The 24030-nt window shown below is 54.4% G+C and overlaps 13 protein-coding genes across 13 annotated transcripts; 6 read left to right on the forward strand and 7 right to left on the reverse strand.

Moving 5' to 3' along the window:
* Nucleotides 1-182: 182 nt before the first annotated feature.
* Nucleotides 183-1549, reverse strand: ATEG_08015 (mitofusin complex protein UGO1; the record flags this gene model as incomplete). Its single annotated transcript, XM_001216636.1, has 3 exons — nucleotides 183-332; nucleotides 785-1093; nucleotides 1157-1549. 3 exons carry the CDS (start codon nucleotides 1547-1549, stop codon nucleotides 183-185), a joined length of 852 nt encoding a protein of 283 aa, XP_001216636.1.
* A 309-nt stretch (nucleotides 1550-1858) lies between these two features.
* ATEG_08016 (ferredoxin family 2Fe-2S iron-sulfur cluster binding protein) lies at nucleotides 1859-2600 on the forward strand (the record flags this gene model as incomplete). Its single annotated transcript, XM_001216637.1, has 3 exons — nucleotides 1859-2139; nucleotides 2195-2301; nucleotides 2359-2600. 3 exons carry the CDS (start codon nucleotides 1859-1861, stop codon nucleotides 2598-2600), a joined length of 630 nt encoding a protein of 209 aa, XP_001216637.1.
* A 262-nt stretch (nucleotides 2601-2862) lies between these two features.
* On the reverse strand, nucleotides 2863-3686 carry ATEG_08017 (rRNA processing protein RRP15; the record flags this gene model as incomplete). The annotated part of the gene is made up of 2 exons (XM_001216638.1): nucleotides 2863-3654; nucleotides 3684-3686. The coding sequence occupies 2 exons, from the start codon at nucleotides 3684-3686 to the stop codon at nucleotides 2863-2865; spliced, it is 795 nt and encodes a 264-aa protein (XP_001216638.1).
* Nucleotides 3687-4043: 357 nt separating this feature from the next.
* On the forward strand, nucleotides 4044-5675 carry ATEG_08018 (RNA-binding signal recognition particle subunit SRP54; the record flags this gene model as incomplete). The annotated part of the gene is made up of 2 exons (XM_001216639.1): nucleotides 4044-4121; nucleotides 4173-5675. 2 exons carry the CDS (start codon nucleotides 4044-4046, stop codon nucleotides 5673-5675), a joined length of 1581 nt encoding a protein of 526 aa, XP_001216639.1.
* Nucleotides 5676-6012: 337 nt separating this feature from the next.
* Nucleotides 6013-8105, reverse strand: ATEG_08019 (alkaline phosphatase family protein; the record flags this gene model as incomplete). Its single annotated transcript, XM_001216640.1, has 3 exons — nucleotides 6013-7796; nucleotides 7845-7977; nucleotides 8028-8105. 3 exons carry the CDS (start codon nucleotides 8103-8105, stop codon nucleotides 6013-6015), a joined length of 1995 nt encoding a protein of 664 aa, XP_001216640.1.
* Nucleotides 8106-8903: 798 nt separating this feature from the next.
* Nucleotides 8904-9721, forward strand: ATEG_08020 (uncharacterized protein; the record flags this gene model as incomplete). Its single annotated transcript, XM_001216641.1, has 3 exons — nucleotides 8904-8918; nucleotides 8993-9527; nucleotides 9702-9721. The coding sequence occupies 3 exons, from the start codon at nucleotides 8904-8906 to the stop codon at nucleotides 9719-9721; spliced, it is 570 nt and encodes a 189-aa protein (XP_001216641.1).
* A 927-nt stretch (nucleotides 9722-10648) lies between these two features.
* ATEG_08021 (uncharacterized protein) lies at nucleotides 10649-11455 on the forward strand (the record flags this gene model as incomplete). The annotated part of the gene is made up of 2 exons (XM_001216642.1): nucleotides 10649-10679; nucleotides 10728-11455. The coding sequence occupies 2 exons, from the start codon at nucleotides 10649-10651 to the stop codon at nucleotides 11453-11455; spliced, it is 759 nt and encodes a 252-aa protein (XP_001216642.1).
* A 107-nt stretch (nucleotides 11456-11562) lies between these two features.
* On the reverse strand, nucleotides 11563-12261 carry ATEG_08022 (putative class III chitinase; the record flags this gene model as incomplete). The annotated part of the gene is made up of 1 exon (XM_001216643.1): nucleotides 11563-12261. One exon carries the CDS (start codon nucleotides 12259-12261, stop codon nucleotides 11563-11565), a length of 699 nt encoding a protein of 232 aa, XP_001216643.1.
* Nucleotides 12262-12768: 507 nt separating this feature from the next.
* On the reverse strand, nucleotides 12769-13811 carry ATEG_08023 (oxidoreductase, short chain dehydrogenase/reductase family; the record flags this gene model as incomplete). Its single annotated transcript, XM_001216644.1, has 2 exons — nucleotides 12769-13445; nucleotides 13496-13811. The coding sequence occupies 2 exons, from the start codon at nucleotides 13809-13811 to the stop codon at nucleotides 12769-12771; spliced, it is 993 nt and encodes a 330-aa protein (XP_001216644.1).
* Nucleotides 13812-14948: 1137 nt separating this feature from the next.
* Nucleotides 14949-17438, forward strand: ATEG_08024 (putative spindle pole body associated protein SnaD; the record flags this gene model as incomplete). The annotated part of the gene is made up of 1 exon (XM_001216645.1): nucleotides 14949-17438. One exon carries the CDS (start codon nucleotides 14949-14951, stop codon nucleotides 17436-17438), a length of 2490 nt encoding a protein of 829 aa, XP_001216645.1.
* A 641-nt stretch (nucleotides 17439-18079) lies between these two features.
* ATEG_08025 (uncharacterized protein) lies at nucleotides 18080-19765 on the forward strand (the record flags this gene model as incomplete). The annotated part of the gene is made up of 1 exon (XM_001216646.1): nucleotides 18080-19765. The coding sequence occupies one exon, from the start codon at nucleotides 18080-18082 to the stop codon at nucleotides 19763-19765; it is 1686 nt and encodes a 561-aa protein (XP_001216646.1).
* A 143-nt stretch (nucleotides 19766-19908) lies between these two features.
* ATEG_08026 (uncharacterized protein) lies at nucleotides 19909-20736 on the reverse strand (the record flags this gene model as incomplete). Its single annotated transcript, XM_001216647.1, has 1 exon — nucleotides 19909-20736. One exon carries the CDS (start codon nucleotides 20734-20736, stop codon nucleotides 19909-19911), a length of 828 nt encoding a protein of 275 aa, XP_001216647.1.
* A 334-nt stretch (nucleotides 20737-21070) lies between these two features.
* Nucleotides 21071-23897, reverse strand: ATEG_08027 (uncharacterized protein; the record flags this gene model as incomplete). The annotated part of the gene is made up of 9 exons (XM_001216648.1): nucleotides 21071-21845; nucleotides 21893-22125; nucleotides 22190-22487; nucleotides 22548-22760; nucleotides 22811-23055; nucleotides 23109-23216; nucleotides 23272-23348; nucleotides 23405-23515; nucleotides 23573-23897. The coding sequence occupies 9 exons, from the start codon at nucleotides 23895-23897 to the stop codon at nucleotides 21071-21073; spliced, it is 2385 nt and encodes a 794-aa protein (XP_001216648.1).
* Between the last annotated feature and the right edge of the window lie 133 nt (nucleotides 23898-24030).

Here is a 24030-nt window from a genome sequence, read left to right on the forward strand (position 1 = left end):
TCCCGCTTTCAGCAAAGGCAAGGAGCAGAACAAACGCCCCAGATACCAAGCGATACCCCACATGGCCGGTGCGCCAGCCGCGGTTAGAGGCCCGTGGATACCCCTGGCCTTGACCGCTTGCGCACCCCGATGGGCTTCCTGAGGAAGCTCGTGGGCGCGCTCCGCCTCCGGAAGCTGGTTGTTCACCCTCTTCGTATACGATGCTCCACATCGTGCCGATGATGCCGCGGTAGGTCTGCGGCGTAGGGACGATGGTTTCGATTTCGGCCGTCTCGGATGCTGGAGTTGCAGATGTCGAAGAGTGTAGACGGCTTGCGCTCTTCTGGCGGATGCTGGGGGAAGTGAATGTGGCGATCTGCGCGCGACGCAAGACAGTTTCCAGCGGGAATCGGACTGTCAGCTCCAGTCCGGAGGCGATGAATGTAAAGAGACCCCAGGTTGAGGGGTTTAAGACGGGATCAAGCGACAGGTAATGTTTGAGAAACAGAGGGGTCGTGTTCGTGATGAAGTTGGGAAGACAAGAGTGGAGGACAGTGATTGGAACAAGGTGGGAGGGGATTGTGCAATTGGGAGTGGGGATTTGGCGAATAGCTCGGATCAGGGATCGCGGGCCATGGGTGACCGGTGTGAGGACAAGGAGGGTCCGCGCGGTGTCGATGGGCGACAGAAGGATCGCCGTGAGAGAGGTGGAGATAAGCGAAAGGAGCAGGGTGGCGATGGGGGAGGTTGAGGTCAAGATGTCGGACGCCAGGGAAGGCGAGATCTCGTCCTCGGGCAAGCCTACTATGGCGAAGAGAAGACTGCGAATAAAGGTATTCAATGTAGGCTGGAGTAGAGAGTAAATGAAGGTGGCGTTGCTCGCCTTCCACGGCGACGTCGGCCCACTGGTAGTCCATAGCTGGGAGATGACCTCCATGAGTGATGACGGGTTCTTGATGGTCAAGGCATGGCGCGACGAAGACGAACGTATGTAGCCGCTCCGATCCGTGATATGACGACGGGGCTTTTTCGAACGTGGTGTGGATGGGGATGGTACTGCAGGAGCAGCAGATGTGAAGTAATTGCTCTCGTCGTCGGAAGATAACGCCTCATCCTGGGTTTCACAGGTTAGTTCCCCGCGTACTTTGCGATCCGCCCAGCTCCGATATATGCATACCTCTTCCTCGTCATCATACGAGTCCGATTGAATTCCAGCAGCTGACCTCCGACGGTCATCCATCACTCTTCCACCAGCAGCTTCCGACATGGTGTAGGTCTGGAGAATGGTTTTGGCGACGTCGAACGGCTGCGCGAAGAGCACGCTCATGTAGCGCCAGATGGCGCGATCCAGCGCCTCCCGAACCCAGCTCGATACGGAGGGAGAATTGTCAAGGTAGTCCGAGTAGTCCAGGTCTGGCAGTAAGTCGCGCGCCGACCCTCCGAAGACCTGGGCCGATGACGCATCAGGAGGGGAGGACGAGGCGTTGGCCGCGTCCAAGCCCATGGACGGAGGGAAATAATAGGGACGCAGGGGGTTTGGTCCCTGAAGCGAAGACGAAGAGGACGACATGACGGGGATTCTCGTCCGTCAGAGGGTGGTGAGGGAGCCAGGGAATGAAGCTGCGGATGTATGTACAGGGAAGAAAGCGAAGAGAAAGTCGGAGAGCTTAACGTCGGTGATTTTCGAAGGGAAGGCGGTCATTGGCTTAAGTCCGAATTCCCGCCTGGCAGTTCCCGATCGGGTTCCCTCGCTTTTTTCCCCGGAGACTCATTCATCTGCTGTCTCTTCCTTTTCCACTCCCCACCTGTTCGCGCCGGTGTCGTATCCCCCAGGGGCCTTTCTTTCTATAGACTTGACTCATACCTTATCACCCTCAACATGTCGTTCTGGACGGAAGCCTGCCTGAATCTGCGCCATGCCGTGCCAAAATCCCTTCCGAGTCATCGCTTATGTCGCGCGCAATCCAAGCGATTCCTCAACTCCTGCACATCGGTGTCGCGGACAATCGCCTCGTCTCAATCTCTAGTTGCTCGGAAGTCTAGTCTTCCCGTGCAGGCGCAACAGTCATGGCGGTCCGGGGTGAATGCGGGACGGCGAGGCTTCTCCGCCACTGCCGGTGTTCAACACGGTCATATCACGCCTCCGAAGCCTGGAGAGGAGTAAGTCTTCCCTCTGAAGAATCATGTAATATCGTTTGACTAACTTCCCTTACAGGATCAATGTCACCTTTATCGACAAGGACGGCCAGAAGATTGACTTTCAAGTGGCGGAGGGTGACAACCTGTTGGACATCGCGCAGGCCAACGACCTTGAGATGGAAGGTTCGTCAATTGCATCAAACGCGCAGCTAAGATTTCCCTGTCACTGACCAACAACAGGTGCTTGTGGTGGTTCCTGTGCCTGCTCTACCTGCCATGTTATTGTCGAAGACCCCGACATGTTTGACAAGATGGAAGAACCGACGGACGATGAGAACGACATGCTTGACTTGGCGTTCGGATTGACCGAGACCTCCCGCCTGGGATGTCAGGTCAAAATGACAAAGGACCTGGATGGTCTGGTGGTGCGACTGCCGTCGATGACCCGGAATCTGCAGGCCAGCGATTTCCAGCAAAAATAGAGCGCTACGAAGGAGCACAAAATAATGCGAATGGTCTAAGGACGTCCATGTACGAGTAGTATTATACATATTTCATCGGCCAGGGAGTGATGACAAGTTCAATTGGGTATTCTCATCTCCATTCTACTTTTCAACACAACAATTGTATATAACCAACCACTTTTGAATCCACATGTACAAATCGAGAAAGGGTGACAAAAGCTCCCCAACGCCAAAAATGCCTGCCTGTGCTTCTGAACCGGATGGTCGACAATCCCACCACTTAAGCTTCCTCGATGTTCAATGGCTTCCCCTTCTTCCCGCTGATCAACTCCAGGAATCCCTGCTTGCTCACTTCGTTGACAGCCTTCTCTCGCTCGCCGATACCAATCGTTCCTTTCTTCCTCTCCTCCTTAGCGGCCTCCTCTCCACGCACTTGGGCAGCCCGCACAGCGTTGAACAATTTCACCACACCACGCTGGGCGATCTTCCGGAGACGTTTTTCTTCCTCAAGAACCGCACCCGCTTGGCCGCGTTCAAAGCCCATGACATCGCGCACGCGGCCCCGGTCCAGCTCTTCCTTCTTCTCGGCGCGCAGCTTCGCGCGAGCCCGCTGGTCGAGCTTCTCTTCCGCAGCTTCAGAGGTCTTCTGCGCGACAATCTTACTGCGAGAGAGGACGGGATCCGCCCGGGCGGATGTCGGGAGTTTGGTAGATAGAATCTTGGAGATCGAATTCGAGAATGCAGTGGGATCATGTCGCTTGGGCACCGGACGGCCTCCGGCGGCTGAGGTGGGCATGGATGTGTCAGAGTCGGCATCGCTATCGGCGGCGGACGATCCTTCAGAGTCGGAGGCATCGTCGTCGCTGGGGACGGATTCAGCGTCGCTGTCGTCTTCGGTTTTCTTCGCATTGCCGATCGATTTTGTTGGCTTTTCCGTAGACTGCTTTTTCGCGGAAATCTTCGCCTTCTTGTTCGTCACAGGCGCCTCTTCATCTGAATCCGCAAGATTGACAGCTTGGAAATCGGCAGGTTCATCGTCCTCTGCCTCGTCGGAGCTGCTGTGGTACTCGCGCTGCTTGCGGAACTTCTTGGTGGGACGACCATGTTTGCCCTGGAAGCCCTCCAGGACCTTGCGCTTTTTTTGCGACGTAGTGAGAGGCATTATGAGGGTGGATATGGGTGTGTCGTGGACGAAGTGAATGTCGTACTTTTTTTTTTTCTTATTTTTCTGCTGGCGATGTCTGTAGGGCGGTGAGAGGGGCAGCCAACCGGAAGGTGAGAATCGACTCTCCGCATTTGGCGTGGTTGACTTACCTAACTTGTCCTCTTCGCCGCTTCATTCAAACCCCCACATTCTTCTCATACTCGGTTTCCTGATTTCTGCTGGGTGTCTCTGTCTTAGGGGGTTGCTTCATTCATCAAATTTCATTCAATCTAGCAACACTCACAAGAGCTACCGCCATGGTCCTCCAGGATCTCGGGCGGCGCATCAACGCCGCCGTCAATGACCTGACCCGGTCCAACAATCTGGACGAGAAGGTACGTCAAGGACTATTGACCTAGCTCAGTTGTATACTAATCTTTATCTAGGCCTTTGATGACATGCTGAAAGAAATCTGCGCCGCCCTATTATCGGCCGACGTCAATGTGCGCCTTGTCCAGTCGCTGCGCAAATCGATTAAATCAAGCGTGAATTTCGCCTCCCTACCCTCCGCCGTCAACAAGAAACGTCTCATCCAGAAGGCCGTCTTTGATGAACTGGTCGCCCTCGTCAACCCCCATGCCGAGCCCTTCCGTCCTAAGAAGGGCAGATCCAATGTCATCATGTTTGTGGGTTTGCAGGGTGCCGGTAAGACGACGACGTGTACCAAGCTGGCGAGACACTACCAGATGCGCGGATTCAAGACAGCGCTGGTCTGCGCGGATACCTTCCGTGCCGGTGCGTTCGACCAGCTGAAGCAGAACGCGACCAAAGCCAAGATCCCGTACTACGGAAGTCTGACCCAGACGGACCCCGCGGTCGTGGCCGCCGAGGGTGTCGCCAAGTTCAAGAAGGAGCGCTTCGAGATCATCATTGTTGATACCAGTGGTCGCCACAAGCAAGAGGAGGAGCTCTTTACGGAAATGACTCAGATCCAAACGGCGGTCACCCCGGACCAGACAATCCTGGTTCTGGACAGCACTATCGGTCAGGCCGCGGAGGCGCAGTCCGCCGCCTTTAAGGCTACTGCTGATTTTGGAGCCATCATCATCACGAAGACGGACGGTCATGCCGCGGGTGGTGGTGCCATTTCGGCCGTCGCGGCCACCCACACGCCCATCATCTTCCTGGGTACCGGCGAACACATGATGGACCTGGAGCGGTTCGAGCCCAAGGCGTTCATCCAGAAGCTCCTGGGCATGGGTGATATGGCCGGGCTGGTTGAGCACGTCCAGGCCGTGACCAAGGATTCGGCTGCGGCCAAGGAGACCTACAAGCACATTTCGGAGGGTATCTACACGCTCCGCGATTTCCGTGAAAACATCACCTCGATCATGAAGATGGGTCCTCTGTCCAAGCTCTCCGGCATGATCCCGGGTCTGTCCAATCTGACCGCCGGCCTGGACGACGAGGATGGCTCGATGAAGCTGCGCCGCATGATCTACATCTTCGACAGCATGACGGCATCCGAGCTCGACGGCGACGGCAAGGTCTTCGTGGAGCAGCCCAGCCGCATGGTCCGGATCGCCTGTGGCAGCGGCACCACCGTGCGCGAGGTGGAGGATCTGCTCTCGCAGCACCGCATGATGGCCGGCATGGCCAAGCGCGTCGGCGGCCAGAAGAAGCAGATGCAGCGCGCCCAGAACATGCTCAAGGGCGGGAACAAGGAGCAGCAGCTCGCGGCGATGCAGAAACGCATGGCCTCCATGGGTGGTGCCGGCGGCATGCCCGGCATGCCCGGTATGGGTGATATCGGCAAGATGATGCAGATGCTCCAGGGCCAGGGAGGCGGCGGCGGCGGTATGCCCGGCTTGGGCGGCATGGATCTCCAGGCAATGATGAGCCAGATGGGCGGGTTGATGGGTGGCGGTGGACGGGGACGGGGACGCTGATTGCCGCCCTTCGTCTTTTTGCTGCATTACTTTTCGATCGTGTCTTTTTGAGACGTATATCATTGTTTATTGATTCGATGACGCTACTTCGTTGGGTGACGATGCGTCGGTTCTAGCATGTGACATGGTGTTTGGCGTGCTTCGCTTGTTGTGGGATTGTAATTTTTAAATACCGATATCAGGATCACTATCGAACATCTGGAATGATAGAATGAATATATGCCGTACCTACGTCAACTTTCACACTTCGTCTACAAGGACGGGGCAAAGGCTCAGTGTAATCTTCATTATCTAGCAACTGCTAACAGCATAAGGAACCATTTTACCTAAACGCTAATTAATCCACCCTCTCGGCTTTGCTAACCTTGCGCAGAACCTCCTGAACAACATCTGCACCCCGTCGACAGACTTCCCGGCTAACCTCCTCTACCTGCCCGATCAACGTCTTGACCGTGGCATCCCACCCATCCGTCTGGCGGTGGTCCTCGAGCACCCGTCCAGGCGGTAGACGGGGGTGTTTGAACGCCTCCGCGGCGGCCAGAACGCCCTCATGTCCGGGCAGCGGCACGCTGAGGCTATACTTCCAGACGACCTCTTCGTCCACGTACAGTGAGTACGTGAGGACAGAGCTGGGGACGGAGACGGATGCTCCGGCGGCGGTGTGGACCAGCTCGTCACGGAGGTCGATATCGATCAGGCCGTACTTGACGTTTCCGTCGGGGACGTACTTGACGGCGACGTCGTCGGAGTCGGTCTGGTGGTAGGTGCGCACGGGGAGGTAGAACATGCTGAGGGGGCCGACGCTGAACTCGTGGACGCCCTCGCCGGGCGTGTTGGGCTGGACGTCAGCGGTGGACCAGGGCAGGGCCGGGTCCGGGAAGCGGGTGGCGGCGAACTCGTGGCGGTCGCCGCTGAGGAGGACGATGCGGACGCCGAGGTCGCGCTCGGCGCGCCACATGGCGTCGAAGACGGTGCGGCGCTCGTCCAGGAAGCCGCCCCATGTGTCTGTGGTGCCGACGTGCCAGTTCTTGGTGAAGGGAACGCTGGAGGTGATGATCTTCCAGCGGACTTCGGCGGGTTCGGGGCGCGCGAGGTAGGCGAGGAGGGAGTGGAGCTGGGCGGAACCCAGGATGGTCGAGTTGGGCTGGGCCGGGGGGGAGCGGTAGGTGCGGGTGTCGAGGAGGAAGAAGGAGGCCGGGCCGTGAATGAAGGAGAAGTAGGTAGTGTTTTCGGGGGTGGCAAAGGGAGTGGCGGGGATGGGCGGGTTGACGCTGACGTGGTAGTGGATGAAGGGGTCTGCGGCGGCAGGGTACGGTGGTGTGAGGTTTCCCTTGGACCAGTCGTTGGCGATCTCGTGGTCGTCCAGGGTATGGATCCAGGGGAGGTTGATGGCTGGGTTGTCCTGGGGTAGGGACCAGGACGGGGAGGAGTATACGCGGCGGTATTCACTGCGGTAGTGGGAGGCTGAGGAGCCAAAGCGATGAGGCACGTCGATGTAGATGAAGTCGCCGAGGAACAGCATGAACGCCGGCCGCAGGGCAGATGGTAGTTTGCTGATCGTCTCGGTCATCTTTTCGACGCCGGGGAAGCGCAGAGGGTGTGAGCGTGGGTTGTACGGGAAGTTGGGTTTCATGCAGCTGGATGTCAAGAAGCTCAGCCGGTTGGCAGACTTGGTGCCGGGAAGAGGAGCAGTGACAAAGGAACCAGTGCCATTGTTGGAGAGGGAGTAGTGGTAGCGGGAATCTGGCTTCAGGTTCTTGAAGGTCACCGTGGTCGTGAAGTCGGTCGAGTCATCCAGGGAATAGATGATGCCCTCTTCAATCCACCGCGCGGGATCCGGCTGTTCCGCTTGTTGATAGAAGACTACGAGAGGCAGTTGGGCGGGATCCGGCTCCCGGACCAGCAGATTCGCGGTCGTTGGAGACACATAGCCGATCCGGGAGAAGGATAGATCTTCTCCGGAGTAGAGCAGGACGCCTCGAAGCAAGAAGTCCAACGTAAAGAGCGTAAGGACGATGTTCACTAGGATAGTGAAACGGGATGTCACCGGGTACTTCGCTGAAGGGAGACCGGTCAGGAGGGTCTTTAGAATACTGTCTTGACGCCCTGGCTCTCTAAACCCTGTAGCTCGTGAGTTACTCATCCTATGGACATCTGGAGACAGCTTACTAGGGCCATTCTGAGTGCGCTTGGGGTCCTTCTGGCCAGCAGCTGTCTTGACAGGCCGGGCGAGGTAGAACAGCGAGGACAGATAGACCATCAAAGAGGTGGTCACTACATGCGGCATATGATGGCCAGGGATCTACAGCCGAGTTAGTCTGGACTATTCTGATTTATTGACTGTCCACTTACCCATCGTAAAAAGACGAAAGCTATGAGCCTCAGGATGGCGGAGCTGACGGCCGCGGCAACCCGCGGCAAGGACACCATGGTGTTGACAAGCTGCAAAGGGGGGGGTTCAACAAGCTTCAATCATTTCAAGGCAGAGGGCTCCAATAGATTGTATGGTAGGAGTATCTGCGTTGGTGCCACGTGTAGGAAGAAGCGGTCGACGTGATGGAGGGAATCGGAAGAAGTTGAAGATGCGCGGAAGGGCAGAAAGGCGGAATGACGTAGGGGCGCATTTCCGTTTTAGGAAATTTCTAAATACCAGCACTCTCTGCACTGCTCTGGACCATAGATTACATACGCATTTTGATGGCCTACGATTTCCGGTTTATTGCTCAGCCTAGTAGTGACTGAGTCTAGGTGCCTTGAGCCAATACTAGGAAACCACGTAGAGTGGTTGCAGAAGTAACTAAGCTTGTGTAATGCAGACAGTCGCCCGAAGCAGCCTCATCTTGGCGTTGCCTTCCATGTAATAAAGCCTGCTGCGACCCTACTATGCAGAGCCTAAGTAGTAGGTACTCAAATATTTCAACTTTCAAAGAGACAGCTATGGGTAATCGATTTCTATCTACCACGTTGAAGACCATACAGCGATTTTTCGCTAAGTATACTACACCGACGATTTGGAGCGCCACTTCACCGCTCGAATTCGTCACTACTTTTTATGCCTATGACGCAGAACTCATCCGCCTGTGGAAGGAAAATAAAGGCGATCCACTACTACTGCAATGCTTCCTTAATACGGAAGCCCTAGGGGTCACTTGTCGGGTACGACGATACGTGCTGAAAGACGCAAAAGAAGCGTGGAGGCTGAAAGAGTCTTACAGAGACACCTTGGCGATGGAAGCGGTTGCAGTAAGTGTTTTCAGATTGTGGTGTTCCTCCAGTTTGAAATATACATCTAGAACCACTGCTAAACTCCCGCGAAGTCCGCAATCATCGCCCAGATAGCCATTACCATGCTTAGCCTTTCCAACTTCGACACCGTATATTGGCCTGCCACTGCCTGTGCATATTCGAGCCTTATTTGTGGCATTCTATCAACATGCTTTGCGTTTATAGTCCAGCAACTTCTGAGCGATCTACACAGCCCGGAGGATGTTCGCATGTGGCTTACGACGACACGACACTCGCACTGGCTGTATTGGATATTTTATGGGACTGAACGTGCCTCGAATATCGAAGAGAAAGTCCCGTCTATCGCATCTGCGATAATCCTCACAACGCCTAGCAAGCTACTCCGGCTGTCGATTCTCGCCTTATTCGTTGCGTTGGGCATTTATCTCGGCTGTGTGTATCAAGCTGAACTAGGCAACCTTGAGGGCCGCAACGCCAACATGTGGGTTTTCATCTTCTTTATCGCCGTCTCGTCGGTCATGATTCTTGACGCATCTATGCCTATGGCGGTGATCCGTGCTAGTGAGAGAATTTCAAGCGATGAAGAGCTCCAGCCTTCGAGCAATAGTAGGTCTAGTATTGCGCCGATCGCGGGTGGTACTTCTTGTCAGGCCTGTGGAACAGAGGATCTTATAAGACATGCGCTTGAGTCGTCGATTCGTGCCCAAGAGAAGAGTATAAATGCGCAAAAAGCCTTGTTGGATTTGTTAAATGTCCAACCATCTGCCTTATCGCTTACAGCCTCAACCCCATCTACCTAGTCCTAAGCTTCGTTTAGTTGGTATCACTTGGAGGTGGGAACCACAGGCCAGACAGCTATATAGAGACACTTTTAATACTCATGACAAAGACTAAAAGAATATCAAAATCAGGACGCAGCCTTTCTACTATCTTTAACGAGAGTTCAGCGCCTACGTATCACTCAAGACGCATCCTGAGTATCTTTTGTCCTCACCATAATTCATGGGAGTTATTTATCATCGGATCCGAGATAGTTGGTTGATATTCTCGTTGGGTCGTCCTCTCTTTCTTATGACTCGGAGTCCTCGAAGCAGCCTCATCTGAATAGGGCAAGTCGCATCGATCCTAAAAAATCAAGTCTGTATAGGTGCATATAGAATGTGAGGACCCGTGAAAATTGACGCCGAAAATGACGGCTACTGAGGCCATAAATGGCCACATTTCCACCTAAATACCCGACTCGGGCCTGTAGATAAAGCAACCATCTAACCGCCTAACGCCATGCACCCTCGCAACTATGAAAGAAACGGTTTTGTATAACTCGATTCAACATCATCTCCTGTCATATGGACAGTTGGATTCAGTCAGCGCTGCTCAGCACGGATTTTGGCGTCCTGGACGTCTATCTGCGTTGGGGCAACGTGTAGAGAGAAGCAGTCGAGGCGATGGAGGGAATCGGAAGAGGTTGAAGATGCGCAAAAGGGCAGAAAGGCGGAATGACGTAGGGGCGTATTTCCGCTTTGGGAAATTTCTAAATGCCACGCTCACCGCACTCCAAGCCGTCATCTCGTCCGCTTAACTCCAATGTCCGATGTCCGTTGTCCTTTGATTAACTCCGACACACTGCTAGAGTCGAGATCATGGACTACACTATAAATGCAATTGCTTATCCTCTTAGTCCAGGTACATAACCTCCCAGATTCCGACATCATTATAGCTCTACAATCATGTCTGTCAAAAAGATCATCCTTATCACTGGTGAGCATCAACCTCATATAGCTCGAGCAACATCTCTAACTCAACCAGGCGCCAACTCAGGCATCGGCTACGACACCAGCTATGCCCTAGCCAACGCCTCACCCAGCAACCACGTTATCATGGGCTGTCGCAACTCCACTCGAGGTGCTAAGGCGCTCGAGGACCTCCAGGCTCGCAACCCAGCCGGGACCCTGAGCTTAGTCCAGTTGGATGTCAGCGATGATGCCTCCATCCGCAGCGCAGTCGACCAGATCAGCACGGACTTTGGCGTCCTGGACGTGCTGGTCAACAACGCCGGCATTGTCATCACGGAGCCGAGAGAACGTCGCGACGAGATGCTCACGACCATTAACACCAACACTGTCGGCCCATATGTCCTGACAGAGCAACTGCTTCCTCTCCTCCAAAAGTCTCAGGACCCCCGCATCATCAATGTGACGTCCCGCCTGGGCTCGATCAGTGAACGCGCGAACCCTAATAGCCAGACCTACAGCACCACGCAGTTCGACGCCTACCGCGTTTCCAAGGCGGCACTTAACATGGCCACGGTGTGTATGTATGCGTCGTATAAGACGTGGGGCGCCAAGGTGTGGGCATTCTGCCCCGGACACGTGGTGACAAACTTGACCGGAGAGGAGGGACGAAAGTGGAGAATCGCGAAGGGACTGGAGAGTTCTGAAACCAGTGCACAAGGCATACTGGAGATTGTTCAAGGACAGAGGGACGACGAGGTGGGACTGTTTTTGCAGAGAAGAGGGCTACGGGCAGATTGGTAGATGGGTGGTCTGCAGGACTTTCCTTGTATGATGTATACGCACCGGGAGAAACGCCAAGATATCAAAGAGCAAATAGGTGACATATTTATAATTCCATATATCATGCTCTATCGTTGGTTGGCCATATCTCGTAAGAGGCTCATTAAGCTGGCCGCCATGGGTCCGGACAGCAATTGCTGTGCCGCAGTGACCACGTCCTTCATCTTCATGATGAGGGTCATCTGGGCCGCCCATTGCCAGGGCTTTTCGCGTTCTCCAGGCTGAGAGTTGAAGTACTCCCAACCCATAACGCCGCCAAAATTGGGGTACTGCTCCACTAACACGCCCAAGACCGCCGCAAGGGTCTCTGGCGGGACATATCCTTGCGAGCCGTTGCCAGGGTTCGTTAATAGACCGTACACCACGCGTTGAGGCGACCATCCCTGAGCAATGATGGCGCTGTACATACGGGGATCGTCGGCGAGCCCCCAGCCGTTGTAGAACTGGGTGTTGTACCAGCTAATCTTGGACGACCGCTGCTGCTCGAGTTCCCGGTAGTCGAAGCCAGAGAGATTCCCGATGCCCAGCAGGGCGGCTGCGACGGGCGCTAAGGTCACGATGAAGCCGTCGCCCAGATCCGATTTCAGGCGGTCGATCAACCGAATGATCCCGGAAAGCGACATTTCCTCCTCCACGTCCAGGTCGAGGCCATCTAATTGATGACGCCGGATGACGTCTAGTAATGGGCGGTAGTAGGATTCAAACTTCTCGAGGTCGCCATCCAGACACCGGAAGGAGCCCTGCGCCGCGCCCCCTAGCATGCCCATAATCCGGACTCCGCTCTGTTTCACAAGGGGAGCCTCGGACCATAGTGGATCGTACATGCTATGGTCTGGAGGGTCGTCATTGAGGGTGATATGGCCTGGTTCGGCATTCAGATGGAAGGCTGCAATGATGATATGGGTGATGCCGGTGTTGTGCTGTATCAGCGGCATCATGGAGACATACTGGCCTCGGTCTGGACAGAGCGTCTGGTGGTAGCACACCACCCGATGTCGATCGGGCTGCAAGGGAACTGGAGGCATGTCTGGTGTAGGATGAAGAGAGTGGAAGTGAACAGGATGATTGTTTGGTTGCGGGTGAAGAAGCCGGATGGACATCGAGAGTTAATCCGGTGGGGAAGAGTGGGGGATCAACCGCAGACAATCGACTATCGCGCATCACTGGTTCTCGCTCCAACTACCAATACCTTCTGTCGGACTACATGAGATTATACTCGTCCAGACAGTTATGTACTTCATTAATGAGCTCTAGATTGCTCTTGCTAACTCAAATCACCACGCTGTATGTCCTCCGTCGATAACAAGATTACCTCCCGTCATAAAACTGCTCGAGTCCGACAACAGAAAAACAGTGGCGCCTGTGAACTCTTCCGGCGATGCCAATCGGCCCAGCATGTTCTCACCTTCCCACGTTTCCCTAAGTCCGGGTACCTCTTCAAAGTTCTTCTGCACCATCGGGGTGACAATATGTCCGGGGCAGAGAGCGTTGACCCGAATCCCATGCTTCCCCCATTCCATCGCCAGGTTGCGGGCTAGCTGGATGACGGCCGCTTTGGACGAGTTGTAAACGGGGGAATTGAGGCCCTTATTCGCGATAATTCCCGACATGCTCGCGACGAGAACAATCGACCCGCCGTGTTTACGCGCGATCATCTGCCGCGCCACCGCATTCGCGGACATGAACACACCAGTATAGTTCACGTCGAGCATCTCGGTCACGTCCTTGCTGGTGTAGTTGACCGCTTCCTTCAGTTGCTGCACACCAGCTGCCGCCACCAGACCGTCCAGACGGCCATGTTGAGACACAATGGCGGCGGCGGTTTGATCGAGCTCCTCGCCAATCCGCACATCCACGTGGTGGTAATGCAGGGAGCCTTTGTGGTGCTGGGCGTCTTCTTGGGCGACGAGGAACTCGGGGTCTGGCTCAGGGAGTCGGTCGAGACAGTGTGCTATGTGTTTGTCAGCTGGTGTCTTGTTCAGATGGTTGCAACGGACAAACCTGCTGCTCCTGCTTGAGCTATCGCCTCGGCCAACACTAGACCTAGGCCCCTGCCGCCTCCGGTGATGATGTACGCTCTATCCTGAAGACTGAAATTCGGATAGACTTTTCGAGGGGCATGTCTAGTTGGAGGGGATGGGTTTGATTTGACTTCCGGGGGCACCGTATCGGTTGACATGGAGCGTGTGCCGAAGACCGACCATGATGGTTTAGTGGCACATGTGCGATGTAGAGAGTGTGATGAAAGAACTCTAGATGGGTATATATTCATGAGCCGTGGTGTCTTCTGCGCCGTGCGTGAGATGATTGCCGCCATTATGCAAAACTATCATTGATCGCTAGAAATCATTCCCTCGTCTATAGCCTTCGAAAGCATATTGTATAAGTCGTGAGCGATGGGCTGTGTTTCTTAAGTATGTACAGCATCCACGGTCCGACCAAGGCACCGACCGATGCATGACGCAGGAATCAATCAAAGGATCCTTGGCATCGAATTTGGGATCCAGTAGAGACACAGATTTTGAAGAATAATACAGGAAATTATCTCCATCTTGGGTCGCATCGTAAAAGGGTGACAACTTCGTATACGGTCGTATGACATCATCCGTGCCGTGCATGAATCTTCGTTAGGCTTTGGCTGGTTTCCACGATCTTTCACGATCTTTCGAATCCAGCTGGATGGTGCCGCTTCATAATGTGGCTGGTGGGAAGAGGCCATGATGTTACAGGCTGTCATCCGGATGTTGTCTCCAACCAATAGATCGAAGATATCTCGAAATGGAACAGTATCGACTTCAAGCCCCTTGCACTCCCATGCCACGCGCTCTATACAGATGAGCATCCATTGACGGCGAGAATTTGGTCTCTTCATTTCTCTCAGAACATGAGATATGCATGAACTCAATATAGGAATCATCAAAGTGAGGGTGTCATGTAGATCATGTAGAAGAAGTATAGTACTTATCACGGACAGACAAATGCAATGGTCGCCTTCGAGCAAAAGGTCTATGCATGTATCTACCAAAACAGGTACAACTACATATCTAGATTCATCATATCTAGATCTAATCTCCCACAGTACCACTCATCATAACAGCTCTGGCAATCATGTACTCTGTACGAATAGTCGATCGCTAAGTCCGATGTAAATCCGATGACGATCTCGCTGATATAATCGATCTGACATCACAACAGACTAAACCCGATACGGCAGCCCATAAACAACCCCGATTTGGAACCACCTAGCAACCTGAGGTTTCAGGCCACAACCCAGCGGGTTTAACGTCGCGTCTCCATCCACCACCCTTAACCACTTCACTCTACTTCACTCTAAACTATCTATCGATCTCAGACCCGCCAGACACCAGGATCCCAATCAGTAATTGCGCCCCTAGAAATGCCGCATCCCGCGGTATAAACAATCACGCAGTCCTACCACTCCCTTCGACCCATCATGGCCGACACCACCACCCACGACACCGTGGGCGCGTCCACCCTCGCCACGCCGCTCTTCATGCCCTCTTCGCCCCCCGCGCGAGTCCCTGAGGACACGCAATCCTCCAGCCCTGCTTCCGACCGTGTCGCTACGAACCCCCACGACGACAAGCCGCTGCCCGAGTCGACCACGCCCCGATCATCGCGCGCTTCCTCCCCCGCTCGCCCAGCCAACACGCTCGACGCGCGTCTAGCCGAATACACCGTCGACTTTAGTCAGTTTCCCAGTGGACATGCGGAACTGGACGACGAACCTCTCCCGGATCTGAAATTGCCGCACGAAGACCGCTTGTCGGATGTTGGCGGACCGGAAGATTTTACGGCAAATCTGGAGAAATACCTCATGGGAGATGACGACACGTTTGAGCACAAAGACTTTGACGAGGAGGAGCGACACGAAGAGCTGCACGAGAGTGACGACGAACTGCAGGAGCTGCGGCAGGAGCAGGAGCAGGAGGAAGCGCAAGAGCGAGAGCGGGAGCGGGAGGAAGAACAGAAACAGCAGGAGCAGCAGCAGGATTCCAGCATGCATCGGCCTGGCGCGGAAGATGAAGCCGAGCTGGGCGAGTATAGCGAATTCGGCCCGCCTGTCGACATGTCGACGCCCTCACATCTCCTGCGCAGACCCAGTGGCCTAGCAAAGGATGTGACGCATCTCGAGAACATCGAGGAGGACCCGGACGACGAGTCCGATACGGCGGTTACGCCATCCGTGCGGAAGCATAAGACTACGCCGGGTCAGGATCACGATGCGGAGAACGAGAAGCTGCGCCGACAGATTGCCAACCTCCAAGAGACGGTCCGGGAAAGAGATGAGGAACTGGAGAGGAACTACCACCGCAACTCGGAGGCAGAGTCGGCTGCTGATCAAGTCATCAAGCATCTGCAGTCCGAATTGAAAAGCAAAACGGATCAACTGAACGAGCTGCAGTCATTACGCGGAGATGGATTATTCTTGCGGGAGCAGGTCCAGTTACTTCAGAAACAGAATGAGGAGAAAGAAGCCCTACTGCAGAATGCTTCCGTGAATGACTCTGGTCTCAGTGCTTTACAAAAGCAGATTGGGGATATGCAAAAGGAGTTGCAGAATCGAAGCCCACACACCGATCTGGACGCCGAGAGACTCGAAAATATCGCTCATCTGCGTCAGCAGTTGAATCTAGCTCAGGAGCAACTGAAGAAGCGGGATGCGACCCTGGATGAAACGATGGCGAAGCTGAAAGAGGTCACTTCTGCCAAGGAACAGCAGCTGTCCGAGAAGAATGCGGAAATCGATGGATTGAAAGACCAGATTAACGACCATGTTTCGGAAATTGAAAAGCTAGAAGCTGAGATTGACCGAGCCAACCGGGAATATCAAGTGCTCGAGGAGCGGATTGCGTCTCTTGAGACCAAGAACCGGCCACTGGAGGAGAAGAACAGCACTTTGGAAGCTGACTTGAATCGTGCCCAGTCGCAGGTTACTGCCCAGGAGAATGCGCTGAAGGCTATGGCGGCGGATCTTCCATTGGAAAGCGGCGGAAACACGTACACGGAGATTTTGGAATTGATCAAGGATCTCGGCCAACCCACTACGACTCGCCCTGGTGATGTTCCTCTAAAGGAGAAGGAGCCTGGAGAACTTGAGATTGATCAGCTTCGGGACGAGCTTGCGAAAGTACACGCTGAACTGAAGGAGACAATAACCGCGAGGCAGACGCTTGAGGCGCAGTTGACCCGATCCCAAGAGCAAGCAGTTGAAGCACAAGCTCTCATCAAATCCATTGAGAACGAGAACGCCGTACTGGGCAGACGGAACGAAGAACTGAAGTCGAGCCTTGAAAAAGCCCAGAGTGATCTTCGCGAACTGCGGGATGAGCATGCTGAAGCTCTGAACACCGTCGACCGTCTCCAGGATGAACAGAAGATGCAGCAGCCTAGCCCACCCCTCTCCCCTCAAACGCCCCGTCAAGACACTCGATCCCTCGAAGAGTCCCACCAGGCTCAACTGAAGAGTCTCCAAACGGCCCACAGTACTGCCATCTCCACCCTTCGCGCTTCCCACGCCGATTCGACCCGCAAACTACGTGATCTCCTCTCTGCTGCTGAGAAGCGGGAGGCTAAGCTGAAAGCCGAACTGGCATCCCTCCGCACATCGCGCTCCACGGAAGAAAATGAGATCCAAGCCCTCCGCAAGGAGATCCGACGGTTGGAGTCGGTGATTGCGGTCAAAGATGAGACGGCTGCAGCGATGGACCAGCGGATTGCACGGTCGGTGGAGAAACGCGAGAAGGAGTGGGAACGCCGGGTGGAACTTCTGTTGAAAGAACGGGAGCGGATGAGTCGAGTGTTGATGTGGACTTGGGGCGAGAAGGAGATGGGCGAGGACAAGGAGCATGTCGATGAGCAGGGGCGCCGGAAGCAGGCCTATCGCTACAAACACGTGCCAAAGACGGGCACAAAGGCATAGTGCTTAGGGTTTATGGTCTATGGATTCTTGTATTGGTGTTTAGGGTTGGTTGGGCGTTGGTGGGCTGGATCATACTGCAGGTACTATCTATTCTGTAAGATGACACTATTGGCACATGCTGTGATACTCTGTACGACTCTGTACGACTCTGCAGTCTGCTGGAAAAGGCTGACACGCTAACACACAAGCTTTGCGCCCTAAAGTAATCTTAGGCCCCCCAGCCCCCTTATCTCCCGATTGCCACCAAGCCAGCTTCATCCCATTCCTGTCCTACTTGTACTACGTCGGAGTGTGTCTATCAATATTCCCCAGAAATTCAAAAGAATATCGATAGATACACTCCGTTGTGGGTGGTCCGCTGTGTTCACAAACAGACAGACAGTCTGGACTACTCCATCCGAGCGATTATCACGCAACCCGCCCCGATCATCACAGCGATCAGCCATCCACTACTCCATGCGGAATGGCCTGGAGCAGGCACCCTTGCCGAAGTGGAATGCATGTCAGCACCAATATGAACCCATGTCTCACAGCTGAAGAGGGGCCGCCCGGTTCACCCGATTGTCATATCTAACTGGCGTTCCCCCCTCTGCACGTTCCGGCTCAGACCATCCCATGGAGATCGGGCTGCTTCATCGACGATGCGGACGCGCTCTCTCTTCCTTCTCTCCATCCTCGGGGATGCGGCTCACGCCGTGAAGCCACTGGCGATGAACTGGTCGTCACAGGCATACGGTCCTGATGGTCCATGGCAAGCCGTGCGCATAGACGTCGGGAGCAACAATCAACCCATCGATCTCTATCCCGGTGCCAATTACGCTACCACCATCTTGGCCGACTCGATCTGCGCCAATACAACCCTTTCGACAACATGCTACGCGGCTCGGGCGGGCACCTACAACGAAAGTGAATCGAAAACGGCGCTTGTTACGAACCGTAGCTCGTGGGAAACTACCTACTGGAGCGTCGAAGGCGGAAGTATCCAAGGCAGAGTAGGAGATCAGGTCAACATTGGCCCCGTCGTGCCAAATATCAGCTTTACGACTATCTACGAAACATACCAGACCTACCCCAATGGCAAGCAATACCCCGTGCCGGTGGGGACCCTCGCACTGGGCGCTCCGTATCTGAAAGATACAGGATCCGGCTTGACCCTCAACATGATCGCCGGGTGGCTCTACGCTTCGGGGGTCGACAACGCCATCCCGTCGTACTCGTATGCAATGCATATCGGGTCTGTGGATCCCGCCATTCCAGGCTCGCTCGTGCTGGGTGGCTATGACAAAAGCCGCGCTCTGGGCGAGGTGAGTGCGCAACCCGTGGACTCGAACGTCTACGCCAGTGGCGCATGGCAGATTGAACTGAAGGATATCGGACTGGGCGTGGCCACCGGCGGGTCGCCGTTTGCGTTTACGAGCAAGAACGGACTGTTCTTGCAAGACAGTGGTGCTGTCGTGCCTAAAACCGCCACCATCGACCCCACAAAACCCTACATGTATCTCCCCAAGGCCACCTGCGATGCGATCACGTCTGTCTTCTCCATCTCCTTCGACTCGGAGCTGGGCCTGTACATCTGGGACACGACGGCCAGCAACTACGCCAACATCACCACCTCCGCAACGTACCTTGCCTTCACGTTCAACAAGAACGCCCTGACCGACCAGACCATCACCATCAAGGTTCCGCTGCGGCTGCTCACCCTGACGCTGCAAGACCCTCTGGTCGACCAAAACGCCACTTACTTCCCCTGCTTCCACTCCACCGACAGCCCTGTCATCGGTCGAGCCTTTCTCCAGGCCGCATTCGTCGGCGTCAACTGGTTCGAAGGAAATGGTACCGGGACGTGGTTCCTGGGCCAGGCGCCTGGTCCGGACCTGGCCGACGCGGATATCACCGCCGTCAACGTCCAGGACCGGAGTCTTGCTGCATCAAACCAGTCCTGGGAGCAGAGCTGGGCGAAGCACTGGACTGTTCTGCCGGCATCTTCGGCCAACTCTACCAGTGCAGATGGTGGCGGCCTTTCGACCGGAGCAAAGGTGGGGATCGGTGTGGGCGTGGGCGTAGGTGGCGCGATTCTCATCGTCGCAGCGGTGTGGATTGTGTTGCGGCGCCGTCGCAGACGTCCCGATGCTGAGAACGAGACCCCCGTTGAGGAAAGAAGACCGGTTCATAGGGGACTGGCCGAGTTACCACCCAGGCCCGAGGATGAAGCAGCTAAAGAATTGAGTACGACAAAGGATGACCCAAAGGAGTTGACGACGAAAGACAAGGTGCATCCGCAAGAGATAATGTCCTCGCAAGAGCCGCCGCGACATGAGCTAGAGTGACGTATGAAATGGGACGAGATAAATCTACATAATGATATCTATTAATTTTGTTGTATGCGAGTGGACATAATGCATGATGTGGGAAGCTAATATACAAGAGATGAAGAGAATACTCCAAAGTCCGAACCACAGTACCGGAAAGATTATTTAGAGGCGAAGAACCCTCCGTCGTAAGAAGGAATAGCATCGTCGTCGTCCTCATCCTCATCCTCCCCGTCAACATCGTCCACATACTGGACCTCACCCCCTTCCAGCAACAACTCCATCACTTTAGAAAAACCCTTAAACACATAATGCTCCTCCGCAAGTCCTTCCAACTCAACCAACTTCGGCCAAAGCGCCTGGTCACTCGAATCATCCCCAGTAATATCACTCCTCTCCTTCGGACTCATCGCAGAAACAATCTTAAGCATGCAGTCCTCCAGTGTCGTATCCCACCCAAACCACTGCTGCACCTCATGCCCAGGGACATCAGTACTCGAGAGACAGATCGTCTTCCCGATCTTCCGCAACACAGACAGCCCGTTATACCGCGTCTTGGGATTCGCCATCGGCCCGCACTGCTCCGCAATGCGCTTCAGGTCAGCCGTGATGCCGTGAAAAACGTCCCCAGACAGGTCGCACTGCTTCCCGCCGCCGAGGCCCCTGTATCGGACGTTGATTTCCTTCCAGATGGCGCTGGAGTAGTGGCCGAAATAGATGATGCGGCTTTGTTCCTTTTCGCGGCGCTTTTCGATGGCGGATTGTACGACCGCCTTGAGGGCTGGGTATGTATTGGCGGCGGCGATGAGGATGGTTTGAATTGTCTCTACGTCGAGGCACTTGATGTCTTTGCGGATGTCGATGTTGGGTGTCGACGCGACGGGGGTGGTTTTGTCTTCGCCTGGGAGAGTGGGTGCGTCTTCTTGGGTGCGGACGTGACTGTTGCCCGCTGAGTTGGCGCGCGACCGCTTGGCGGGTTGTGTATCCATGGCGTTTGTGAGTTGGTGATGGTATCAAACAATGTTGTAGAGGAAGAATATGGTCTGCGTGAGACGTGATGAATTCCATTGTTGATATGGGTGGGTCTGCCTTATGTAACGCGACAGGGGTTTCGCGTTTTGATTGGTGGGGTTTTTAAAATTAGGTCAGTCTAACCTATTCTAGACTAATCTGGATATGGACAAGATCTACTGGTAATCCCGGGGTAGTGGAGATCTAGCTTGCGCTAATCCGAAATGCCTTATTCTTCTTCATTATGCCATACTCCGTACACCGCGACTTGCAATATAAGAGTGCAGCAAGTGCTTGCTGATGTCATGGTGGCTAATCCACATAGAACGAAACTCCCCCCTTAAGATCACCAGCACTTCTTCCCACGTACGCAACGAACTCGCCCGGTTCAACCACATACTTCATATCCAGGTCCCAAAGTCCGATTTCTCTCACCTTCAAGTCCAACATCACGGTAGCCGTTTCCCTGGCCTTAATGAAAACCTTTTGGAAAGCCCTGAGCTGCTTGTTCGGCGTGACCACCGAGCTCACCGGATCCGCAACGTAAAGCTGGACGACTTCCACACCGTCTCGATCACTGGTGTTCTCAATCTGCACGCTGACGGTGATGGTATCCGTCTTCCTGACATGCTTCCTATCCACTTCGACCTTCGAGTACTCGAAGGTGGAGTAGCTCTGCCCGTATCCGAATTCATACCATGGCAGCGGCGTCCCCGTCACATACGTGCGTCCGAATTCAATGCTCCCATCGTCGTTAATATGGCCTGGCTCATCGTCTGCACGGCCCGAGTCTAGGTAGTCGTACACCACTGGCAGGCTGCCCACATCGCGCGGGAATGTCAGTGGCAGTCTGCCGCTGGGGTTGTATTTGCCAAATAAAACATCTGCAAGTGCCTCGCCTCCTTGCTCTGAAGTATAGAACTGCTGGAGAAGCGCCGCAGTTGCGTTGGAAATCCACGGCTCTACAATTGGCTTTCCAGAGGAGAATACCACAATGGTTGGTACACCGGTCTCTGCGACTTTTTGGACGAGCAATCGTTGTGCGCCGACGAGGCCTAGGTCGTTGGTGTCATATGCCTCTCCGGTGCTTTACTAGGTGTTAGCTCTGAACGTGGTGGCGTTGGGAGCACCTACGTTGCATTCAATCCTTCTTGTTGACCTTCCAGCGAGCGCGTCCAGGTGCCCACCACTACCACTGCCACGTCGGACGATTTGGCTAGTTCGGTGGCCTCATGTATGCCTGATTCGTCATTGCTCCATGCCTCACATCCTTTTGCATGCTTGACATGAACTCCCTGCGAGGCCCTGCTCCGGATCCCGTCTAGCGGTGTGACCCCACGGGGGCGTGACATAGTATAGTCGCCATACTATATCGAGTAAGTTAGGGCTGGAATTAATTATACAGAAGATAGGAAGGAGGACCAGACTCACGTTGACGGTGTCTGCAAACGGCCCGATGACGGCAATACTGCCAATATCGTCCTTCAAAGGCAGGGTGTTATCGTGATTCTCGAGTAAGACAATCGACTCCAGATCCAACTGCTTGGCTACTTCAAGCGCTTTGTCAGTGTGTATCAGGTTGGGCCAATCTTCCGGCGCCGCAGCAGGGAAAGGGTCCTCAAACAGCCCCATATCAAACTTAGCGCGCAGCACCCGTCGCACGGCTTCATCAACGATGGCGATATCCAGAGTTCCATCATTGACTAGGTCGGGAATGGAGTCGAAGTTACTATATTATCCAAGTCAATGGGCAATCCTTGCAACAACACTGCGGAAGGTGTGAGCATACAAAGAGCCTCCACCTTCAGTATCCTGTCCAGCAGGAAATATCTTCATGGTAATCGCCTCTGCATCGATGGGATTGTCACGGCACATTTTGAACGCCGTGCACAGTCGGTTCGGGGCCCCATAATCTGTGGTAGTCCAATACTGAAAGTCCCATTCGCCGCGAAGAATATCGGTGAGTAGATGCTTGTTCATCACCGATGGTATCCCGTCATAGCTAGACATTGTCAGTAATCACGATCGACGAACAGAAAGTTTCTGACGCACGAATTGTATGAGGTCATGACCGTGAACGCCCCAGCCTCGATGGCCTTTCGAAATGGCGGCAGATAGGTTGTACGCAATTCGCGTTCGCCTCCATGGACGGGCCCCATGTTAATCCCCTGCTCGGAGTTTCCATATGCCACGAGGTGTTTGACGATAGAAGCAACCTTGTTCTTCCAAAGTCCTTGCACGAAATGTGCTACCATCTCGCCAGCCAGGTATGGATCCTCAGACATTGATTCTTCGACCTGAACGCCAAATGAGTATCAAGTTCAAGCCTGCCGGCCAGGGTACTACCTACTCTACCATGCCTGGGATCCCTGGCCAGGTCTGCGGACGGAGCAAAGACTTGAGTAATGCCGAGTGCTCGTGCCTCTTGGCCAATGATTTGTGCTGCTTGCTCGACCAGCTTTATAAGTTAGATCCTGTCTTTTCTTTCGGAACAACATAAACGGCGTGCATACTTCAGGATTCCAGGAGGCCCCGAGTCCGATGGGCGAAGTAAAAATGGTGGCGTTTGGAACACCCAATCCGTGGAGACCTACCGCGAGGATGCGTCAGTGTCTGGCAGACAAAACAACTCACTGTCATACATACCCTCGCATTGCACGATGGCAGGAAGCGATAGACTGGTATCATTCATGATCCAATCCTGCAAAAGGTGTGCACCCTGATGGGAGATCTCGGCAGTCGTCAAAGGATGGCTCACTGCTGTCCGTTAGCAGAGATCTCGATATTCATATCCAGTTCTTGTTGATCGAGTACCTCGCAGCATCCCCGAGTGATAGAACATATGGTCCTTCATCCCACTGATATTAAACTCTCCCGTCGTAAAGTCCACCCATTTCTCAAGCTCGCCCTGCATCAACTGAGCCATCTTCTCCCGCATCGGCATCCGCGACAGCAGGTCCTCCACACGCAGCCAGGTCGGCTGCTTGGGATCCTGATATGGGGCTCTGATCGGGTTGACGATAGGAGGGTTCCGCGGAGGGATTTCCCCCGGTAGATGCAACACCGTCTGGCCATGAGGAACGACAGAGGCAAGGCTGCAGCCTGTCAGGCAGACAAAAAGGCACTCGGTTAGTCTCATCTTAAGGTACTCTGTTTGGCCGATGATATGAGAAAGCCACGAATTGACTACTGTCAGCAGACCACCTAGGGAGCTTTATAACACAGCGTTTCCGAATAGTGCCTGATGGAAAACCTGATTCCCATTACACATG

The sequence above is a fragment of the Aspergillus terreus genome, genomic scaffold (assembly GCF_000149615.1).
Source record: "Aspergillus terreus NIH2624 scaffold_12 genomic scaffold, whole genome shotgun sequence".
In the NCBI taxonomy this organism is placed as follows: Eukaryota; Fungi; Ascomycota; class Eurotiomycetes; order Eurotiales; family Aspergillaceae; genus Aspergillus; species Aspergillus terreus.